The sequence below is a fragment of the Helobdella robusta genome, assembly GCF_000326865.2.
Source record: "Helobdella robusta unplaced genomic scaffold HELROscaffold_55, whole genome shotgun sequence".
Taxonomy (NCBI): Eukaryota; Metazoa; Annelida; class Clitellata; order Rhynchobdellida; family Glossiphoniidae; genus Helobdella; species Helobdella robusta.
Genome location: NW_008705295.1, coordinates 515401 through 536592, shown reverse-complemented (window position 1 = coordinate 536592; position 21192 = coordinate 515401). Strand labels below are relative to the sequence as shown.

General features: G+C 30.2%; 4 protein-coding genes across 4 annotated transcripts in view; 1 reads left to right on the top strand and 3 right to left on the bottom strand.

Moving 5' to 3' along the window:
• Positions 1-4049, bottom strand: part of HELRODRAFT_87051 (hypothetical protein) — a gene marked incomplete at both ends in the record, with an annotated part of 9450 nt that extends 5401 nt beyond the window's left edge. Inside the window, 4 exons of the mRNA XM_009028362.1 lie at positions 120-171; positions 474-583; positions 863-913; positions 3734-4049. Coding sequence (XP_009026610.1) covers positions 120-171; positions 474-583; positions 863-913; positions 3734-4049 — 529 coding nt within the window. The remainder of the gene's footprint in view (positions 1-119; positions 172-473; positions 584-862; positions 914-3733) is intronic.
• A 1373-nt stretch (positions 4050-5422) lies between these two features.
• HELRODRAFT_185993 (hypothetical protein) lies at positions 5423-8545 on the top strand. Its single transcript, XM_009028411.1, has 11 exons — positions 5423-5612; positions 5909-6060; positions 6240-6463; positions 6543-6602; positions 6719-6825; positions 6944-7046; positions 7139-7214; positions 7440-7543; positions 7798-7887; positions 8019-8109; positions 8275-8545. Exons 1-11 carry the CDS (start codon positions 5546-5548, stop codon positions 8275-8277), a joined length of 1077 nt encoding a protein of 358 aa, XP_009026659.1. The 5' UTR covers positions 5423-5545; the 3' UTR covers positions 8278-8545.
• HELRODRAFT_179593 (hypothetical protein) lies at positions 8494-12405 on the bottom strand (the record flags this gene model as incomplete). Its single annotated transcript, XM_009028410.1, has 7 exons — positions 8494-8515; positions 8679-8812; positions 8879-8986; positions 9660-9781; positions 10876-11133; positions 11300-11405; positions 12388-12405. 7 exons carry the CDS (start codon positions 12403-12405, stop codon positions 8494-8496), a joined length of 768 nt encoding a protein of 255 aa, XP_009026658.1.
• Positions 12406-13849: 1444 nt separating this feature from the next.
• HELRODRAFT_179592 (hypothetical protein) lies at positions 13850-20775 on the bottom strand (the record flags this gene model as incomplete). Its single annotated transcript, XM_009028409.1, has 13 exons — positions 13850-14137; positions 14277-14529; positions 14661-14840; positions 14944-15075; positions 15223-15322; positions 15920-16013; positions 16293-16423; positions 16623-16844; positions 17027-17129; positions 17437-17507; positions 17866-17913; positions 19552-19672; positions 20740-20775. The coding sequence occupies 13 exons, from the start codon at positions 20773-20775 to the stop codon at positions 13850-13852; spliced, it is 1779 nt and encodes a 592-aa protein (XP_009026657.1).
• Between the last annotated feature and the right edge of the window lie 417 nt (positions 20776-21192).

Genomic DNA, 21192 nt, shown 5'->3' with positions numbered 1-21192 from the left:
ATTTCAAATAAATTACTAAATTAATTAATCAATTCAGAGCTCTGTAAACTAAACTAAACTAATCAATCATTCAATCAACCAATCAATCAACCAACCAATCAATCATTCCGACAACTAACCATAATCACAATTTTCAGGTTCTATGACTTTGGAAGGCCATAAGCATGGCGTCTAAATGATAACAATGATGACGATGATTGCATTGTTGTTGTTATTGATGATAATAACGGTTAAGATGATCATGTTTGTGATAACAACAATGACTCATATCAGTGAAGGAGAATAATTATATTTAAGTTTTTATTAAAAAATAAAAGTCATAAACATAATTAATAATTAAAAAAACGAACGAATAAATAAAATGAATGAATGAATAGAGTACATATAATTAGACAGACATATAGGCAGGCCGACAGGCAGACAGACAAATACACATACAAGCAGAGACAAACACGGCGCAACGTGTTTAGAACCTGGAATCTATAGAATGGGCCATCGCCCTTGAAGTTGAGTTTGTGGTCGACATACACCTGGAAAATGTAACCGTAAGTACCAAGCAAATTGGCAAGATGTAAGGCTTCAGCTGGCAGTTCAAGGTCATGATGATGAATTTGACGATAGCGAATGTGACGATGATGAATGTGATGATGATTGTAATGGTGATGATTGTGATGGTGATGATTGTGATGATGACGATTGCAATGATGATAACTGTCGTGATTAAATGGTTATTATTACAATTATAGACCTGCTCATGTAGTGATCAAGATAAGAACATAAACAATAAAAATAACAACAACAAAAACAACAACAATAATAATAAAAATGACAAAAATGCACCAAGCAAGACAAACTCACTCACCTGTATCTTCAACATCCAAGTTTTTCATAAACCAGTTGATCAAATCTGTGCCTGGTTGTGATAATGATAGTGATGACGATGATGATGATAACGATGGTGATAGTGATGATGATAGTATTGATGATGATAGTAGTGATGATAATGATGAATTTGAAGATGATGATGATGATTGTGACGGTGACAATGATGATGATTACGATGACGATTTCATTGATGATAATGGTAACAATGATGACGAAGATGATGATGAAGACGACGACGATGACGATGATGACGACAACAACATGCACGCGACGCCATCATAAAATTATTTAAATGTAACCAAGGAATGTGCTAAAAGTGAAGTTACAGAGAAGCCAATGATAATAAAGAGAATGGTGTCAGGTTGGTTGATTAAATTATAGCCATGCATGCCAGTATACTGGTATTTTTAACTATGGGTATTAGCCGGCATGGGTATAGATGCGTCTGCATATCTGTTTGTGTGTGTGTGTTTGTGTGTGTCTGTGTTTATCTGTGTGTGTGTGGGCGGGCCTGTGAATGTCTGTCTGTGTGTATTGATTGCACATGGGATGAAAATTTGCGTCCCAATGAATAAAGTTAACATATTTAACAAAGAAAAAAAGAAAGTTTCTTAGCATATTAGGAAATCGTCAACATTATCATTATTGACATCATCGTCTTCTTCAATCTCATCAACGTCATCATCATCCTCATCTTCTTTGTCCTCCTTTCAACCTCCACCATCATCATTCTCATCCAAGTCATTTTATAGTTACATTCTCAGTAAGACATTAAGAAATGGGTCCACATAGAAGCAATACCAAAGAGGTTATATTATCATCATCATCATCATCATCGACAGAGATATCATTATCATAATCGCTGTATTACCATTATCATCTCATAACAATAAAAATAAGAATAAAGATAATGATGCTAATGATGGGAGGTCAATAAATATTCACTGTGCAATATAATGGAAGAGAACTGCTAATGATGCAGATGAAGAAGACGACGACGACGATATTGATGATGATGATGGCGATGAGGATGATGATGATGATAATGATGCCAACGAATTAAAAACTTCTATGACGATGAAGAAGAAGACGACGATATTGATGATGATGGCAATGATGATGATGATGATGATGATGATGCCGGAAGCAGCAATAACGTTGGCGAAGATGACTATGATGGCGTCTATGAAGATGATGATGACGTTGATGATAATGCCAATTAGGACGATGATGATGATGATGATGGTAATGATGGTGATGGTTATGATAGCAATGATGATGAAGAGACGCCTTTACCAGAATATCACCTAGCCTACAAGTGCTTCCACCAACTCTTCCATTCATTCATTTATTTATTCATTAATTCATCGCTATTCTGAAAACGTTACTATTAATAATTCCATTACTGATACTACGACCATTAAACATCAAAAACAACAACAACAACATCAACAACATCAACAACAACAACAACAATATCAACATCAACAACAACATCAACTTCAATATCAACATCAGCATCAACAACAACAATATCAGCAACACTTCAAGACTAAACACAAACACCACCAACTACCTATCAATAAAGACAGCTGCAATAACAAAAGCAAATGGATAGAAAGAGGAAATAAAAAAAACAAATGAACGAATGAATGAAAAAAAGAAAGAAACAGTTTAAAAGTGAATTTAAGTTCTCTCTAGCACTTAAGAACTTCTAGGTGGCTATAATGCTGTGATGTGGTGTACATTACAATTGGATTAAATCAATCCTATTAATGTGCATCACCATCACTCGATGGATAGACAGATTGAAAGATGGATGAATGAATGAATGAATGAATGAATGAATGAATGAATGAATGAATGAATGAATGAATGAATGAATGAATGAATGAAGGAATGAATAGACAAATAAATAAATGAACGAATGAAAGAATGAATGGCAACAAGAGAATGTTATAAACAGATGAACTGAAAAATAGATCAATCAAGAAAACTTACATGAATAGATAGAATGAATGGTTAATAAACGAATGAATGATTGAATGAATAAATGAATGAATGAATAAATGAATGAAAAATAAATGAATAAATAAAAAGATGAATAAACTAATGGTAAATAAATGAATGAATGAAAAAATGAATGATTGAATGAATGAATGAATAAAAAGATGAATGAATTAATGAACAATCAAACAAATGAATGAGTAAAAGAAGTAAAATGATATTTTTCCAATAAATAATGGTGAACAAGTGAATCTGTTGTATCAGTTAATAGAAACACTGGCAAAGTTAACAAATCAAATTTAACAATGACTCTACTGGCTGAGATGGATCACAATGGATCAGCATCTCTATTGGAATACATCAGAACAATTTTGGGAAAAAAAACCAGCCAACCAACCAGAAACAGACAGACAAACAGACAGGCGGACAAACGAACAGACCAGACAGACAAACAGACAACAACACTAACTACATATTTCCATAAAACAAACAAGTGTTAATAGAAAAAAATTTGTAGCACGAAGATAAAAAAAAAACATAGACAAAAAAAAAGAAATTGGATGAAGCAAAAACAAAAGAATTTTTAAAAGGAAATGAAACTTTTAAAATTAAAATCCAGTAAAATAGAAAAAAGCATTGCAGTTTAAAAGTACTCCTAGAATGAAGTTAAGTATATACATTTCTTAGAATCTTAAATGAAAAAACAAGACATAAAAAAATTTTTAACAAGAAATCATTTCGCAAAAAAAGTATGAGATACTAAAAATTCATCTGTCTGTAAGTGAATTTGCAGTCTCTTAAAAAAGTTTTTGAATGAAATAAAAAGGATGCATTAATTCACCTGTAAAAACACTTGGAATCTTCGTCATAAACTGTTTGACTGTCCTCACATCAATACCAATGACTGGATCTTGCATCATTTCAAGCAGTGCCTCCATCTTGGTTATATTTTTGAAAAATAAAAATTTTAATAGAAATATATGTGAAATGTAAAATAAAAAAAATGTATTAAAACAACAAAAATTGAATAAAAATTGAAAAAAATAATTAAAATTTAGAATAAAAAAAATTACTAAGCTGACTTTTCTAAAGACAAGAATATTAGGGTTTTCGTCATCTCTCTGAGATGTATCAAAGATCGAATTTGAAGTCGTCATGACAGGAGTCGATGTCGAATTGGTAGATGTTGCGAGGTTAATATTGTTACAACTACTGTGTATCGATTCGTCTATCGAGTCCAACTTTTTGTTGTACTTGTACGGAATTATCTGCTCTGATGTCTGGTACATCTCCTTTATTCATTCATTCAACTTTTAAACGTGGCCTCTTTTGTTTCAATGTTGTTATGAATTATATACAATCCAATGCAACCTAATATTTCATCTGATTTGTTCCCAACTATATTTTATCTATTAAATATTACATAATGAACAAAAGTCATCTGATAGCAACATAACTGATGTAAGTAGTTTATGCATTGTATATATATGCTTAACAAAGTGCATTACAATAGAATAGTCAATGTTTCTATCTATATTTTATTATATAAGAAAGCTTATTCAATCCATGCAATAATGTTTGCTAGTGTATATAATATATACATATATATACTATATATTCACATACATACATACTGCAATGAAGTTCAATGCTCTGTTTTATTTATATTTGTGTTCTCTATTTTATTAACTTTATTTCACTTTGATCTACTTTACTATGCTGACATGCTATTTAACTCTGTTTGAGTTTGTTATCATTACCAGGTTATCATTGGATACCAAATGTAAATGAAGACTACATAGCATTACAATCATCACATATTCATTTATTTGAATTTTTAATTAATAAATTATTATTCATATCTTAGTTTATTATTAATGAGAATGACATTTTTAATCAATTATTATTATATTATTAATAGAACAGCAACAATGTTTGAATGATAATTTTCTTTCAAAAACATTTATTTACTAACTGCTAATACCAGTTAGTTAATATTTTTATAATAATTAATATTTTAAATTATTTAATTTTAATTTAAAAATGAAAAAGCCCTTTAAATTTTAAAACAACCTTAATAATTAAAATTAAAAAAAGAAGAAATGTTGGAACACACCAAACTCAACAAACGAACTTTTTAAATGACATGAAAATAATTTCATTCAAATAGTTATTACACAAATTTTAATTTATTTATGACAAACACAAATCTTCTAAAAAAATTCTATTTTCAATTAACATTTCTCGAGACGCTTGAGAACTTAGCAGAGTAATCACCGATTTAAGAAGAGTTTTTCCATACTTCAATGGTATACCATTGAGTTTAGAAACCTTTGAATTTGGAAAAACTCAATGGTATTTTGTCAAATAAATAATTTCAATACTATTTTATAAATATTTTAAATAAATATTTTTAGAATTCATTAAATTTATTACTAAATTTTAATTTCAAAAACAATAAAAACGACTGACTTTCCAAAATAATTCACTTTTCAGCAGTTTTTTTTATCAAAATTTACATTTAGCTTCCGCTATCAGAACCCGGAACAGATTTTTGAAGTTTGAGTTGATTGATTTTCGCGTAGACTGACCAGAGTCCGCGAGTTTCGTAGCTCAGTTCTATTAATTCCATTTAATTGGTTAATAATTTATCATGCCTGAAAGTTACAGCTTCGGCGTCGACCCGATTTCATGCCATTCTTGGAATAAGGAAAGGAATCGTTAGTTAATAAATTTTTAATAAAGTTTAATTAAAAATTTAAAAGTCATTTATTTTCAGTTTTTCAAAAAAAAACTTCGATAAAATAGCTAATTATGACTGTTAAACATAAAATGAAAGATTAAATTTGTGTTAATAGAGATACATTTATGTTTAATTGAGAGATGTTTTTTAATTATATAAATAGGGCAGTTATCAAAATCACACCCACTTGTAAATAAAACAATTCTCAATTTAAAATTTAATTAAAAATTGCTTAAAAGATTAAGACAGCTGTCATTCAAAACTAATAAACAGAAATTGCCATTTCTTTGAACTCCAATGAAGTTGAAATTCATGGATTCTCTGGAGGAAGATGGACACTGAAGGAAACTTTGACTGACCATGCTCAGAGGATTACCGGTATAGATTGGTCTCCCAAGAGCAATCAGATTGTCACCTGTGCTGCTGTCAGAAATTATTTTTTTGTTATCTTTTCTTCAATGTTCAAAATAAAAAAATGAAATAATAAACAAATCTTTCAATTGTTACACACCCTAATAAAAAATTGTCACCACTAAACAACTTTGAATTAGAGATTTTTAATTTTATTAGGATTTTCCTACCTAAACTTTACCATGATTGACAGGATCGTAATGCCCATGTCTGGACACTGACAGATGGCAAGTGGAAGCCAGCCCTGGTGGTTCTTGGAATAACAAGGGCAGCCACGTGTGTCAAGTGGTCACCTGAGGGAAATAAATTTGCAGTTGGTAGTGGCAATAGATCTGTGTCTGTTTGCTACTTTGATTCCATGAACGATTGGTGGACCAATAAGAAGATCAAGAAGCCAATCAGATCTACAATTACTTGGTGAAGATTTATTTTTCATTCAAGTTCAGATTTTATTAGAAATTAAATTATTGGAACTTAATTTATTTTACAAAATTAGCTTGGATTGGCACAAGAATAACCAGCTGTTGGCTTGTGGATCAACTGATTTTAAAGCCAGGTTCTATTTTACTTACTTGCATATCAACATATGAACCTAATTGAACCTATGTATTGTAATTTATTTGTCAAAACTTAACGTTATAAATTAGTCTAGTGGTTTTTTCAAATCTGCAGAGTGTACAGTGCATCGATGAAAGAGGTGAATGAGTCACCATCACCAACAAGTTGGGGTAGCAAGTTGACATTTGCCAATCTTTTGGCTGAATTTCCAACTGAGGGAGGTTTGTTGGCTTCCATTTTTGCTCGCTTTGTACCACACGACTTGTTTTTAATATTTAAAATAATTAGTCACTTGTAAGATATTCATTCTAATATAAGACATCAACCTCTGCTGACCAGGTGGCTGGATTCATGGGATAAGTTTCTCAGGATCTGGTGATAAACTGGCCTGGGTAGGACATGATTCTTCCATCTGTGTTGCTGATTCTGCCAAAGGAAACTTGTTAGATTCTCTCTATTTGCATTATTTAAATGTCTGAAAATCTTCTTAGTAACATGGATGATTTCAAAAATAAACACTGACTTGTTTTATAGACTGACCATTGTGAAGACTGAGTACCTACCATTTGTTGACATAACCTGGACCAGTGAGACTGCCCTGGTTGTTGCTGTTAGTGATGTTTCAATCTTTTTTATCTGCTGCTGCTGCTGTGAATTAGTCATAAATTTGTTATGTATTTTCAATTTTATTCAATGTGCATTTTACAATCATAAATATCAAAATGTTTTATAGACCTAATTTTTGATTTAACAGACAATAATTTTGATATTTTCTATTTCATTATAGTGGCACATTTAATCAAGTCAAAAAGTTATCTTAACTTTTTTTTACAAGGGCTATGATTGTGTTCCTCTCAGTTACACATACAACAATGGAGCCATCACCTTTAAAGCCAAGATTGATGCTGACAACAAGCAGACTGAAACCAAGAAGGGAGGGTCGGCCTTTCACCGAATCATTCTATCTCACTGAGTCATTCTATCTTTTACTGAATCATCTTATCTTTTCCTGAATTATTATTTCTTTGACTGTCAATGTCAGCTTCATCAAATATTCAGCTTATACTGCAGCACCTACTTGCAATGTTTTTTGCATTTAAAGATTAGACATTAACTATTGACAAAAATATTGTGAATACAGTTCATTAGCGTTCATTAAAGCCGTGTTTTCAAATCTCCATAACTAAATGCAGAGCCATGGCACACTTCCGTACTCAAGATACCAGAGGTACAACTGACAATTCAGACACAACTCTCAACTCCATTCACCAAAATACTATAACGTATGCTCTTATCATTTCTAATAGAACTTATTACAAATGGCTTCGAAGTAAATATTTAACAATATGAGAACTAAACATTATTATTGTTTACTTGTGGTTTTTGTTTGAACTACCGCCGCCAATCACTACAGCCAGATAAGCATCCATTCGGGAACGAAGGACAAGTGTGCTAAGTTCAGTACAACCGCTGCTGACGGCCAGCTGGTCATCTGGGATTGCAAGGTCTGTACAATCACGTGACTGATTGATTTGATTAGATGAACACTCACTAACGAAGCTTAATATTTTTCAAACCATCAAAGTCGCTAACTTCACTTATCAGACTTGATCTTTTTATTCATGGAACATGAAACAATTTGAAACAATGAAACATTTAATAATTTTCAGTGAAAAGAGGTTTCTTGCATTTAGAAAAAAGAAAACAAACGAAATGACTACGAAGCAGCTGGCTACAGTCATCGTTAAATGAAAATCAATAATGTGAACATTTGAACTTTGAATAATTTATTTAGACAAATTTTCGTTGGTTATGTGTGTCTATATTCAATTATAAGATACGAATTTATAAATAGAAAGTTGTCCCAAACGCAGGATTGTCGTACGCATTTATATAGCTGAAGCAAAAAGCCTGTGAAAATAAAAAAATATTTTTATTAACGTCAAGCTTACGACAGTGATACAACTTAAAATTAAGTACTATCATAGTTTACATAGTATATGCAGTTTAATAAATCACAATTTTATAAAGTAAATAAATCAGAGACTATGAACATTTCTGTTAGCATACAGACCTGTTAAATATGGCGTGGAGGTTATACTCGTTCGTGTCATTTACTGGCTCTATCTTTCCATCATTTATGTCTTTTATCTTCTCCTTCACTTCTCTCAATATTTGATCATCCTTCAATAAATTCTTGTTCAGGATCTAAATGATTATCATTATTTGTGTGATATAGTATCCACTGAAGATTTTTATAGAATGCGAACTTACCTTTTCAATTAAGTTGATGAATGTGACTGTTACGAGAATATTCTTGCAGAACAGACTGCCAATGGCCTGCACATGCCTCGCGAATGCTGACTCTTTGAAGTTTAACATCTGTCGAAATACATAAATATCTTTAATAAACTTAATTCAGTTTGCGTATTTAAAAAAAATTTCCTGTGAAAGCTGTCAACGAACAAATGAGAAGAACTTCAAAGAGGACATATGAATTTTTAGGCGTTGTGTGACTGCTGACGTTGGCTGGCTGGTTGTTGACGTTTTCTGTGTTTCCTCAGACGTTGCCAGAGTTGATGTGACGTTTGACAGGACGAGCTTCAGTAAACATTCATACCAACCATCACCAGTGAATAGCTCTTAAAATTTATTAACATCTATTCATTTATCTTTGCAATTAATTATTTCAGTATTTACTCTTCATCACAAAATTATTCCACGGCAGAAAATTTACTAAATTTACCTATTTTTTTAAGCTGGGTGCATTTGTGAACTGATGTCAGACAATTGATTGCCAATATTTTCAGAAGTTCATCTTCCTTTCAAATTAAAGAAAAAACTACAGTAGTAAAACAGATGGATGCACATCTGACAATGAAATATATATCTTGAAGACTTAACAACATGTACAATATAATATAGTTTAAAGTTTTTTGATAAAAAAAAAAAACTACTAAAACAACAAACGTACAACAACTATCTGGTTGAGTGATAGCATCATTTGACCTAGTATAAAGTCTTCTGATGCTGTAAAATCAACACCGTCGCTGACATTGTTGTTGTTACTCAATATGTTGTTGTTGTCGTTATGGACAACCACACACGGGTACATTGACGTTATGTCAATGTAATATAAAGACCAAAACAACAACTTCATTGCAGTTGTTGTCATTGCTGTTTTTACAGTTAGGTTGACGTGGTTTAAATTCACGTGCAATGAAGCTTTCAACTGAAATAGCGAAAGCGCTTAATAAATTAATAGTCCAACATGATTATTTAGACATTACCTGATGATTGGATGATAATCTAAACGTCATCAGAAGACACAATATAAGCAAGGATAACGCGCTCAATTTTTCGATATTTCTTGTGTCTTCATACGTGTTGATATAATTGATGAACGAAATAAGGTTGCCAGAATTCATTGATAATATGTGATACACTGCAACGACAATATCATTATCATTTAGACATCATCAGCATCACTAGCGATGACAAAAATAAATAAGTTCTTTAATTATTCATATCAATCAATCAACCAATCAACCAATCATTCATATCAATCAATAAGTCCCAACTAGTCAATCAATCAATCAAATTGTAATCCGAGAAACAACCCTGATCATTAGATCTATCATACGAGTATACGAGTAATCGAAGAAGAAACTCCAGGGAAGAATTATACAGCCAAATGTTATCATTATTTTTATCAGCAAACAGCGTATGGATATAGTGATGGTAATGATTATCATGTTTTTTATTATTATTATTATTGCTGTTGTTGGTCTTATTATTAATTGAATCCTTGTAACTTTCTAGAGTCGGAAACTTCAGTAATTCTTGAACTATTAAAAGTATTTAAAAATGATATATATATATATATATATATATATATATATATATATATATATATATATATATCAAATCAAATCAAATCAAATCAAATCACTTTTATTCAATCAAACAAAAGCAAAAATAATAACAGCAACTACAATAATAATAATAATAATGATGATAATAATAATAATAATAATAATAATAATAATAATAATAATAATAATAATAATGTTAATGTTATATATATATGTTGGTAATAGATCATAATTTTTATAATATTCTATAAATTCTACCGAATGTTTGGCGTGTAAAAAAATATATATATATATATAGCTGTCGACATAATTTTAAATACTAATAAATAAAAAATACTACTACTAGTAATAATAATAATAAAAATAATAATAATAATGACAACAATAAAGGCTAACCATGCTGAACAATTTTCAGATCCCTGACAGGTACTTTAACATTATTATTATTATTATTATTATTATTATTATTATCATCATTATTATTATTATTATTATTATTGTAGTTGCTGTTATTATTTTTGTTAACTTTGGTGTCGTTATCATCATCATTATCATCTTCGTCAATGCCATCATCATCATCATCATTGTCGTCAGCATCAAGGTTGGTACTGTAGAAATGTGACAGAATCTTGATGAAGCAAGCCAAGTTAAAAGCTATTTTTAAAAGTTTTAAATAAAAATTACTAAATAATTCAAGGCTTTTTTTATCAATTCACTACCATTTCATCTTATCACCATTATCTTTGCATCATTATCATCAACACAAACATCATCATCACCGTCGCATCATCAAGAGGATGGAAATGAATAAATGAATTACTGGGCACGACGTTGGTCAGATGTAGAAACATTTTAGAAGCAGCTACAACCATCATCTTCTTCATCCTCCTCATCCGGCGGTTATGATTGTAGTTGTGCTGCTGCTGCTGGTCATGATTGTGATGACGGGAAATTGAGTTTAGAATTATCTTCAGAGAGTTCGTTATCAGTTCTCTCTCTTCCGATTTTACTAAAATTTTCTGAAACCATTTGGAGTGAAATTCAATCGGGTGCGTGTGGAGCCATGATTAAAATAATTTGAAATAATTCACGAATAAAATGAAGAAATAGAAACCATTTTATAGAGAAACATTGAGAAGATATAATTAGTATTGAAATACCTTAAAGCCATCTTCATTGTATTCAAAAGGTACATATAAAATTTGTGGTATTTATGTTGTTATATATTTAGTTGTGCGGTAGCCCATTTGTGGTAAATGGGCTACCGCACAACAACGAATGATCTACTTATATTGCATTGCATTGTAGATTTTTAAAGCGCCTCTGTTGAACTATCTTCAGAGGCGCTAATTATGCTTCGTTTTGTTGAAAAAAATGTTGTTTCAAGCCGCCTCTAAAAACTTATATACAACAAATACAATAAAAATTATAATACTGACCACAAGAGAGTATAGACAGCTGGTATGATTTGATGATAACGTGATGAAAAAACCAACATTATCATCATTCAGTAGAACATGAGGTAGCTAAGTATATGAATGAGATAATTGTCATTAATATCATTCATCATTATCTTATTCATCTTAAACCACCATCTTGATTCATTCTCTACATAATCATCTTAATCACTTTGACATCATCACATGCTAGCAAATGAAACTTACAATAAAATCTTCAATAAATTCTAGAAATACATGATGTTTGTACGACCAATTCAAGATTTTCATCACATAACTATTACCATTATTATTATTATTATTACTCCTATTGCTATTGTTATTGCTTTCGTTATTATTGTTAATGTTATTATTGATATTGTCATCACCATTACACCAATGGTTAATGTTATTTGGCAATGTTTTTTTCATCCAGTCCTGTAAAACCTGGAGAGAATCTGAAAAAACCTACTTTCTTATTCATAGCCATAATTTTTTTATTCATCATTATTTCAACAAATCATTACTTGTTATCTTCCTCACTCTCAAATTTATTCATTCACTCATTTTCTCACTCACTCACTCACTCTGAACTCATTCATTCACTTGCTGCTGACCTGTATATGTTTTCAAATTCTGCACGTTAATACTCTGTAAAAAGTTGAAATATTACGACAAACTTGAAAACAGTTCAACTATTGTATAGTGCTTCATATCATCATCGTCGTCATCGTCATAATTATCATTATTAACAACAGTACATCCTAATCATCATCATCAACCCTATTTATACAATCATCATTATTGTTACTATCATGAATACTAACACACATCAAAGAAAGCACACAAGTCAGTAAACTAAATGATGATGATGTAGATGGATGGAGCGAATAAGAATCGATGAAAGATAGAAGGAATGAAAGAATGGCCTTATCTTCTATGCTTCTGTAAAAAAAAAAGATTTAACAGACGAACAAATGAAAAAATACTATACTAAAGCAAAAAAATGATAATAAAAATGATGATGAAAACCTCACCCTTGATATAATAGTGATAATATTAATAATAATTATAAATTACAATAATTATAATTATAATAATGACGAGCCAAACTAACAACACTTTATTTGAATGTGATTGGTAGAGCAATAGTAACAGCGTAACACTACAATGATGTTGGTACATCTCTGTGACATCATCACTGCCATCATTATCATCATCATGGTGGTCATCATCATCATCATCGATATTATTATTATTATTATTATTATTATTATTATTATTATTATTATTATTATTATTATTATTATCATCATCATTATTAACATTATTATTTTCGGAATTAGATTTTTTCTCCCTTATGTGACATTTTAAATGTTGGCTGATCATTCTTTCAATGGAGCCTGGTGAGAAATTTTGATAATTTTTCGAAATTATTTCAAAATTATTTCGATATAATTTCGACATAATTTCGAAATTATATCGATATAATTTCGAAATTATTAATTATAATAACAAATGACGCGAAAATGTTTGTGAAGAATTTTTAAAAATTATTTTAGATAATTATAAAAATTCTGAAAATACAAAGCAATTTTTTTCGAACCTTTCAACAAAGGGACTCCATATTTTAAACACAATCTGATACCATCATCTTTATCATTTTTATTAAAATCATCATTACCAGAACGAACGTTATCATCACTATGATGATGATGATGATGGCCATTATCATTGTTATCAACAGATAAATGTGAGTAAGGAATGTTGTGCAGTAATGTGCTGATGATGATTTCGTCTGATAGACCGACCAGAGTAGCTGTGATACTAAATGAATGAATAAATGAATGCGGCATGCATGAATGAATGAATGAGTGAATGAATGAATAAATACAAAAATAAAAAATTTATTCAATCATCAAAACTAACAAATATCATACAGAAACATACTTTTTGACTGACTTAAGAATAAACAGTTGGCATATAAGAGTTGATTTTACAATTTTGTTATTGAAGTTTGGTTCAGAAAATACTCCATGCTGATATTTTAACTGGAGGGATGGTAATGTTTTTAAGCACAACATTAATGAATTCAGCACATTCTCAACTATTGTAATATTGACTCTGTCATAGAATTCATCACTGAGGTTGTTGTTGTTGTTGCTAACATTATTAACGTTGTTGTTTTGGTCATTGCGGAATATCATCTCATTCAGGTGGTTCTGGATATTAAATTGGATAATTACAGTTCAAGGTATAAGAATGATGAAGAAGGTGATATATAGAAGATAATGATTATTATTGTTACATACAATAATGATTTACCAAACAAAATGTAATAATGGTAACAAATCAATTTACCAAGCACATAGGCAGGAAAAAATGTTCCACCAAATTCAACATCCACTTTGAAAAATTTTCAATGCCACAGCATGGACTCTGTTGTTGTTGTATCTCTGATTGTGATGTTGGCACCAGTTGATGCTTCGAGGTGTTGATGTCGTCACTAATGTCATAGTCATTGCTTTTGTTGTTGTTAGTGTCTGGAGCTTCAGATGTCAAGCAAAAAGCTGAATCATCCAGTAAATTGTTTGATACAGCTGCAGATAAAAGTCTGAAAAAATATTACAAAAAAAAACATTTTCAATACTAAAAAATACAAATCTTTGTAAAACATGGTTGCTAAAATTAGTAATAAAAATTGGAAAAAAATTAAAATAATACAATAAAATGAAGAATCCTTACCTGCAAAACGCTAGAGCTAACAAACTCAGCATCGATTCCATTATGTTGAATATTTCCACTTTATTCATGTTCACAAATTTGTTGTTGTTAGTTGAAGTTATCTGGTGCATGAGTTTTATGCAGCACTCAAATGTGGATATGATTTCTTTCAACGGCAGTGGCTCTATTACGTGGTCTGGCCTGTTAATTAGGAAAAAATGATAATTGTTTTATATTATAATTATTATTTATTATAGATATAATAAACAATAAAGTGAAAGAAAACCTTATTAATATTACAAACATGCTTCCAGCCAAGTTCAACAAATTTATATCTAAGTGTTGTAACTCAAGAAGTTTGCTGACAATGTTGATGCAGCTGATGTAGAGGTTTTGATCATTGTTGAATAATTTCAAACTACTTTCTGATGGATGTCTTGTGGAGAATGATGGGGATGGTGATTGAGATTGGGATTATGAATAAGATGATGATTGAAATGATGATGAAGATGTTCATCAAACCAAGCAAAAAATGTAATCATTGAAATACCATAAACGCCATAGACAAATCAATGAAAATAACTTTTTAAGGATGTTGACAATGAGCTCCAAGCCATAATTCAATGAGTGCATGTGTAAGGCGTCAAGTGAATCATTGATGCATCTAGCAATTGTATCCATACCTGAATGGATTGATCAAAAAACTTTTACAAAAATGTGACAAATATTTGCTTATTTGCTTTATTATTTAAAATAAACTTTTATTTTAATTTTTCATCATAAAATAATTTATAACCATAAAGCTGGTAACACTTGTTAAAAAACATTTCATGCTCTGTCAGCAAGTTTAAACAGCAGAACACTGAACTGAATGAAATAAAAGTAGCCATAGCATACATTAAGAAATAAGTTAGTGAATTAATACATGAATGAATGATGTCGCATTCAGCTGTGATGAATTTAATTTAATGAAATGAAACAGGTATATAAATTAATTAATCAATCAATCAATCAGTCAGTCAATCAATCAATCAATTTATTTATTTATATAATTACCGTCACACCATTCAACCAACCTGACAAGTGTTTCATTGAGAGAATTCATTGTCTCGTACAGAAACTCTGTATTTGAAAGTAACAAATCCGAATTAAGAACATTCTTTCAAAAAAATTGTTCACCATAACATTAAAAACTACAATAATATTTGTAATAAGAAGAATAATAAAAATGATAATAATTATATCGCTTGATAAAAAAAAATTTTATATATATCACTGACCAACAATATCAGCTTTGAACATATGCTGAGCAAACTCCACAAAATAAGAACCACGTAGCATGGACATCAAACACTGTACTACAGCTGCTACTAGCTACATCCAGTTATATGTGTTATTTAACCAAACAATGTCATTATCAATTATTATTTTAATGAATAATGTCAGTTTAATAATTCCTTTTAATTTCTTTTAAAAAGAATTGATTCAGCAAGAATGAGTTGATTCACAAAGTAGAACATGGTTAGGTCAGAATGAAAGAGCATAACAAAATTACTTATGATAACCATTATAATGATAACTCACATTCTTTATCAGCGTGGTTAGAAATAACATCATATAAAATTAATAACACTACTAAATGATAAGACTGACTTTTGGATTCTTCTTAACAATCATCATCTTCTTCATCGTCATCATCACTTTCATTCCTTCGTCGTGCTCCATCACTCTTAGGATGCACTCACTCACTTCATCAGAGTGACATATGCACAGTTTCAGTAAACCTGGTAGCGATGATGATGATGAGAATATTCTTAGGATAAGAAAATTAAGTAAATGTTACCATTGTTGAACTAATCATCATTTCCAACATCTCATCACCAAAAATGTTTACAACTCATTGATACTACTTACACTAAGATATAAAAACATAAATAATAAAAAAGCAACCACATGAAATAAGGAAAAAAAAAACTCACCTACCTAGCATATTAAGTGCAAGTTCATTGTCTGGATCACAAGTATTCAACAGCAGCAACACATCCAGTCCGACTTTTTTCAAAAAAGTGGAATTCAAAAGAGAAGATGACGACGTCGATGATGATGATGATGAGGTGATTAGTTGCACCATGACATAACTGCTACTCATTTGAATGTCGTAGTTTGGAACTGTCAGAGCATTTGAAAGACTGTTCATCAGATCACCTGGGGAATGAATAAGTCTATAACTCAACTTTTAACTATAATAAAACTTATCAAATACGACCACAACCACCATAATTATTTTTATATTATTATAATTATTAATATTATAATTTTTACCATAATTATTTTCAATTCAGATAGTTGAAAATATGACAACAAAAATTATTGTAATTAAATGTTACCATTATTAACAACAGCTTCACTGATGGAGCATGGAAATTTCCTAATGATTTGGGACAAGGCATCATATAGAGGAACACAATCTTTAGTACTTGTGTCACTTAACTGTTGTTATTTTTGATGTTGTGTGTGTGGGATGTGTGTGTGTGTGTGTGATGTGTGTGTGTGTGTGTGTGTGTGTGTGTGTGTGTGTGTGTGTGTGTGTGTGTCGTCAATGTTATTAGTATTGCAGTTAATAACTCAAATTAACAAATTATTAACGAAGTAGAAATAGATTTATTAGGTGGAACAATGAAAAATCAACAAGATTAAGTAGTAGTCAGTCATTCAGTCAGTGATAAAAAAAACATTCAAAATTATACAGTAACATAAACATCCAGTCAACTTGTTTAGATAAAAATATAGTGCATACTTTTTCAGATATGCAATGCGCAGTCAAACTGAAATTATTTGGTCCTTGAAGAGACAGAACCAATAATAAACCTGGAAATATTTGAAAAATTCCAAATATTTAGATTATTTCATATGTGAGTTGTTGCAATTATTGTTATCAGCATTATCTCTAGCATCATTATTACGTAAAAACTTATCATCATCTTCAACATTTTTACATACACATTTGCAAACAAAAAACAACACAGAAACAGGACCATCCTTATATTTTTCCATTAATTTTCATTCCTTCGTTTATTTTCTACTTTGCACATTCATTCATTTGTTCATTCTTTTGTTCATGCATCATTTACTAATTCATTGTAAACACACACACAAACACACACACAAACACAAACACACACACAAACACAAACACTCACACACAAACACACTTATACATACTAACATTCAGTTAACTTCATCCCAGCTGGGCTCTCCATGTAGCACAATAAGTCTGCACAATGATGGAAAGCCAAGAAAAAAACAAAAGTTAAAAAATAACATCAAATAAGGTAGCAATGATTAAAGACTCTATTAATAAGACAAGTATATACACATATATGTACATAGATAGATGGATGGATGGATGGATGGATGGATGGATGGATGGATGGATGGATGGATGGATGGATGGATGGATGGATGGATGGATGGATGGATGGATGGATGGATGGATGGATGGATGGATGGATGGATAGATAGATAGATAGATAGATAGATAGATAGATAGATAGATAGATAGATAGATAATTTACAGACACACACATACATACACAGGTTTTGTATGTAAATGCGAAAAACAATATATATATAAACATAATCAAAAAAATGTATACATTTCTAAACAGTTACATAAATATATAAAATATATATGTGTGTGCACATTTGTCTACATAGACATATTCACGTGCACACAAACAATGATATGCAGATGGATGGAAACATAGTTAACTAACTCTTAAAGAAATCAAGATGGCAATAAATTATACTTATGATAATAAACAAATGTTAAATGGTTAAACATAAATATATCACTTGAAAATCTAAGCACAATTATGTTTATCAACAAAGAAATATATTAACCAAATGTAATTAAGAAGAAATATATATCTACCTATACATAGAAGATATGTATATATGTACACACACACTCGCACACCCACACACACACACACACACACACACACACACACACACACACACACACACACACACATGCCTATATAATTTTTATGTGGATTAGAAACCATTGAAATCAAAAAATTAAAAAAAATTATGTACACAAAAACATGCTTTAATTTAGTGCACTATAGAAACAAAACTTACTTACTCATAGAGTAGAGTATGTTACATACATAAATGAGGTATGATGTCTTAATGAAGGTAGTATTAAGGATGATAAAAAAATAATCTACTACCACAGACAACTGATAATGACTGCATCACAGTAAGGTGTGCCACTTAGCAAGAAAATGAACTCTAAACACATGAAAACTGTATGTACATGGATGAGGAATGTATATTATAGAAAGAAAGCATACAGCATATTAAAAACTAAAAATAGTGAAGTGGGAGATTAAACGTTGTAAGAAGTATGAAAAAATGACTTACTAATTGAAATAAAGTTAACAACAAGAGCATGCTGTAACTTACTTGCACTGCTAAACAGATGCTTAAAAACAGGTTTATTAGCAGTGGTGTATCTGTGTTAAAGCAATCAGGTGTACACACACACTTACGCACGCACGCACACACACATACACAACACACATAAACAAACAAACACAGAAATATATAAAGAGCAAAGGTGCATAGAACTGATATTACATTAGTGATAAAAAAACTTTAAAATTAGCAATAGTGGGTATCATGAAAGTAATCCAATGACAGAAAAAAAACAATATCAGCTATAAAAACAACTGCCACAACAATGAAAACAAAGGTGATGGGTCATTAATTATAATCAAGCACCTATGTAGTAACAAACAAAATTGTACAGTAGCCAGTGAAATAACAAACAAACGATGAGGCAAACAAACAAACAAATAGACAGACACACACACAGACAGACAAACAAAACAAACATACAAACCAATGGAGAGATGAATGAGAAGTCTGCCCACATGACTCTCCTGACACAACAATTCCTTCAAAAAATCTTGGTACTGCTGCAGTAGCCTTACTAGCTCACTAATCACCAATCTCTTTTTCACCTAATAAAGAATGAATTATCAAAAAAATTGTGATTTAATTGATTTAAAAGAGTAATGCACATAAACAAAACAAAATAGTTTAGTTAATATTTGATCAAATTTGCTTACATATCTAATCACAAATTTTCAAATTCATCTTTGAATATGAGTCTTAGAATGTATTATACAATATACAAATAGGCAGGAACAGAAATTAAACATAAGATTACATCAAACAATAATAAACAAAATTGAAAATAAATCAGTTAGATAATATAATTCAATTATTATGCATGTAAATATCCTAAAATAAAAACAACTAACAAAGAAAAAAACATAAAGATAAGAAAAAAAATGGAAAAAATAAAGAGAGAACAGAGGAAGGGAAAGAATAAATAATGAGCATCAAAGAAGAAAAAAGATTACTGTTGAGAAATGAATTAGATAAGGTGGCTCTCAAAAGATGAATTGTAACAAAAAATCCTACCTATGTAAAGTATACACATCTGAGATTACATAATGATGTATTGACGTGTACACATACACGCACACACACACGCACACACGCGCACACACATACACGCACACACACACAATGATGTTCTATAAATAGTTCATCAAATATTTTGGAAGTTAGACAAACTGATAACAAATTGAAAAAAAGCCATAAAATATGAATGAGTCATACACTGCATGAAAATTTTTTATAGTCATTATACTTTAACAAACAAGAGTGATTTACTTAAATGTCAAGAAGTATTTGAATAATAAATTGCAGGAACATAATATATACAAAATATTAATAGCCAAGTCAGTTATTATGAAAAGTAGGCTTATGCTAGGGATTGAAATGTAGAGGCAACAGACATCACCAGAGATTTATGAATTGTTGTTTTAAAGAAAATAAAATGTTTAGATCAGAAAGCTTGGCTAGTTCTGTCTATGATGTGTGTGTAAGTGTGGGTTTTTTTTATTTATTTCTATAGAATTTCTACATTTTCAGTAACTGTCAAAAAGTTTCAATAGTTGTATGACAGAAAGTTTTTATCAATTACAAAACTATGTTAATAATTTGTAAAAAAAAAAACCTTTTTCGAAAATGCTATCAAACTTTTTAAACTCATTTTCAATAATTATATTGTAAATGATCAAACAAATGATCTTGGTTAAAAAATATACATCAACACACACATGTATAAATGCCTAAACACGTAATAATGTGGCATAACTGTTAATAAAATGTCACTATTCATCTAATCCATTTTTCATCTTACCCATTATATGAATTCACATAATCAGTTTGTAAATAATAAATTAATTTATGAATCAACGATGAATAATTTTTTTCAAGATTTTGTTATCTGGTTCTATTGCTCTATGTTGGTTCCCAGGTGCAACTAATGAATGTACTTTGATAATTTTTTTGTTTACACCTCTATATATCAACTACTGATCTAAATATAACAATTTTTTGGTTTATATCAAAAAAACAAATTTAATTAATGGTATACTAAAATTAGGTCACGGCGTTTTATTTCATT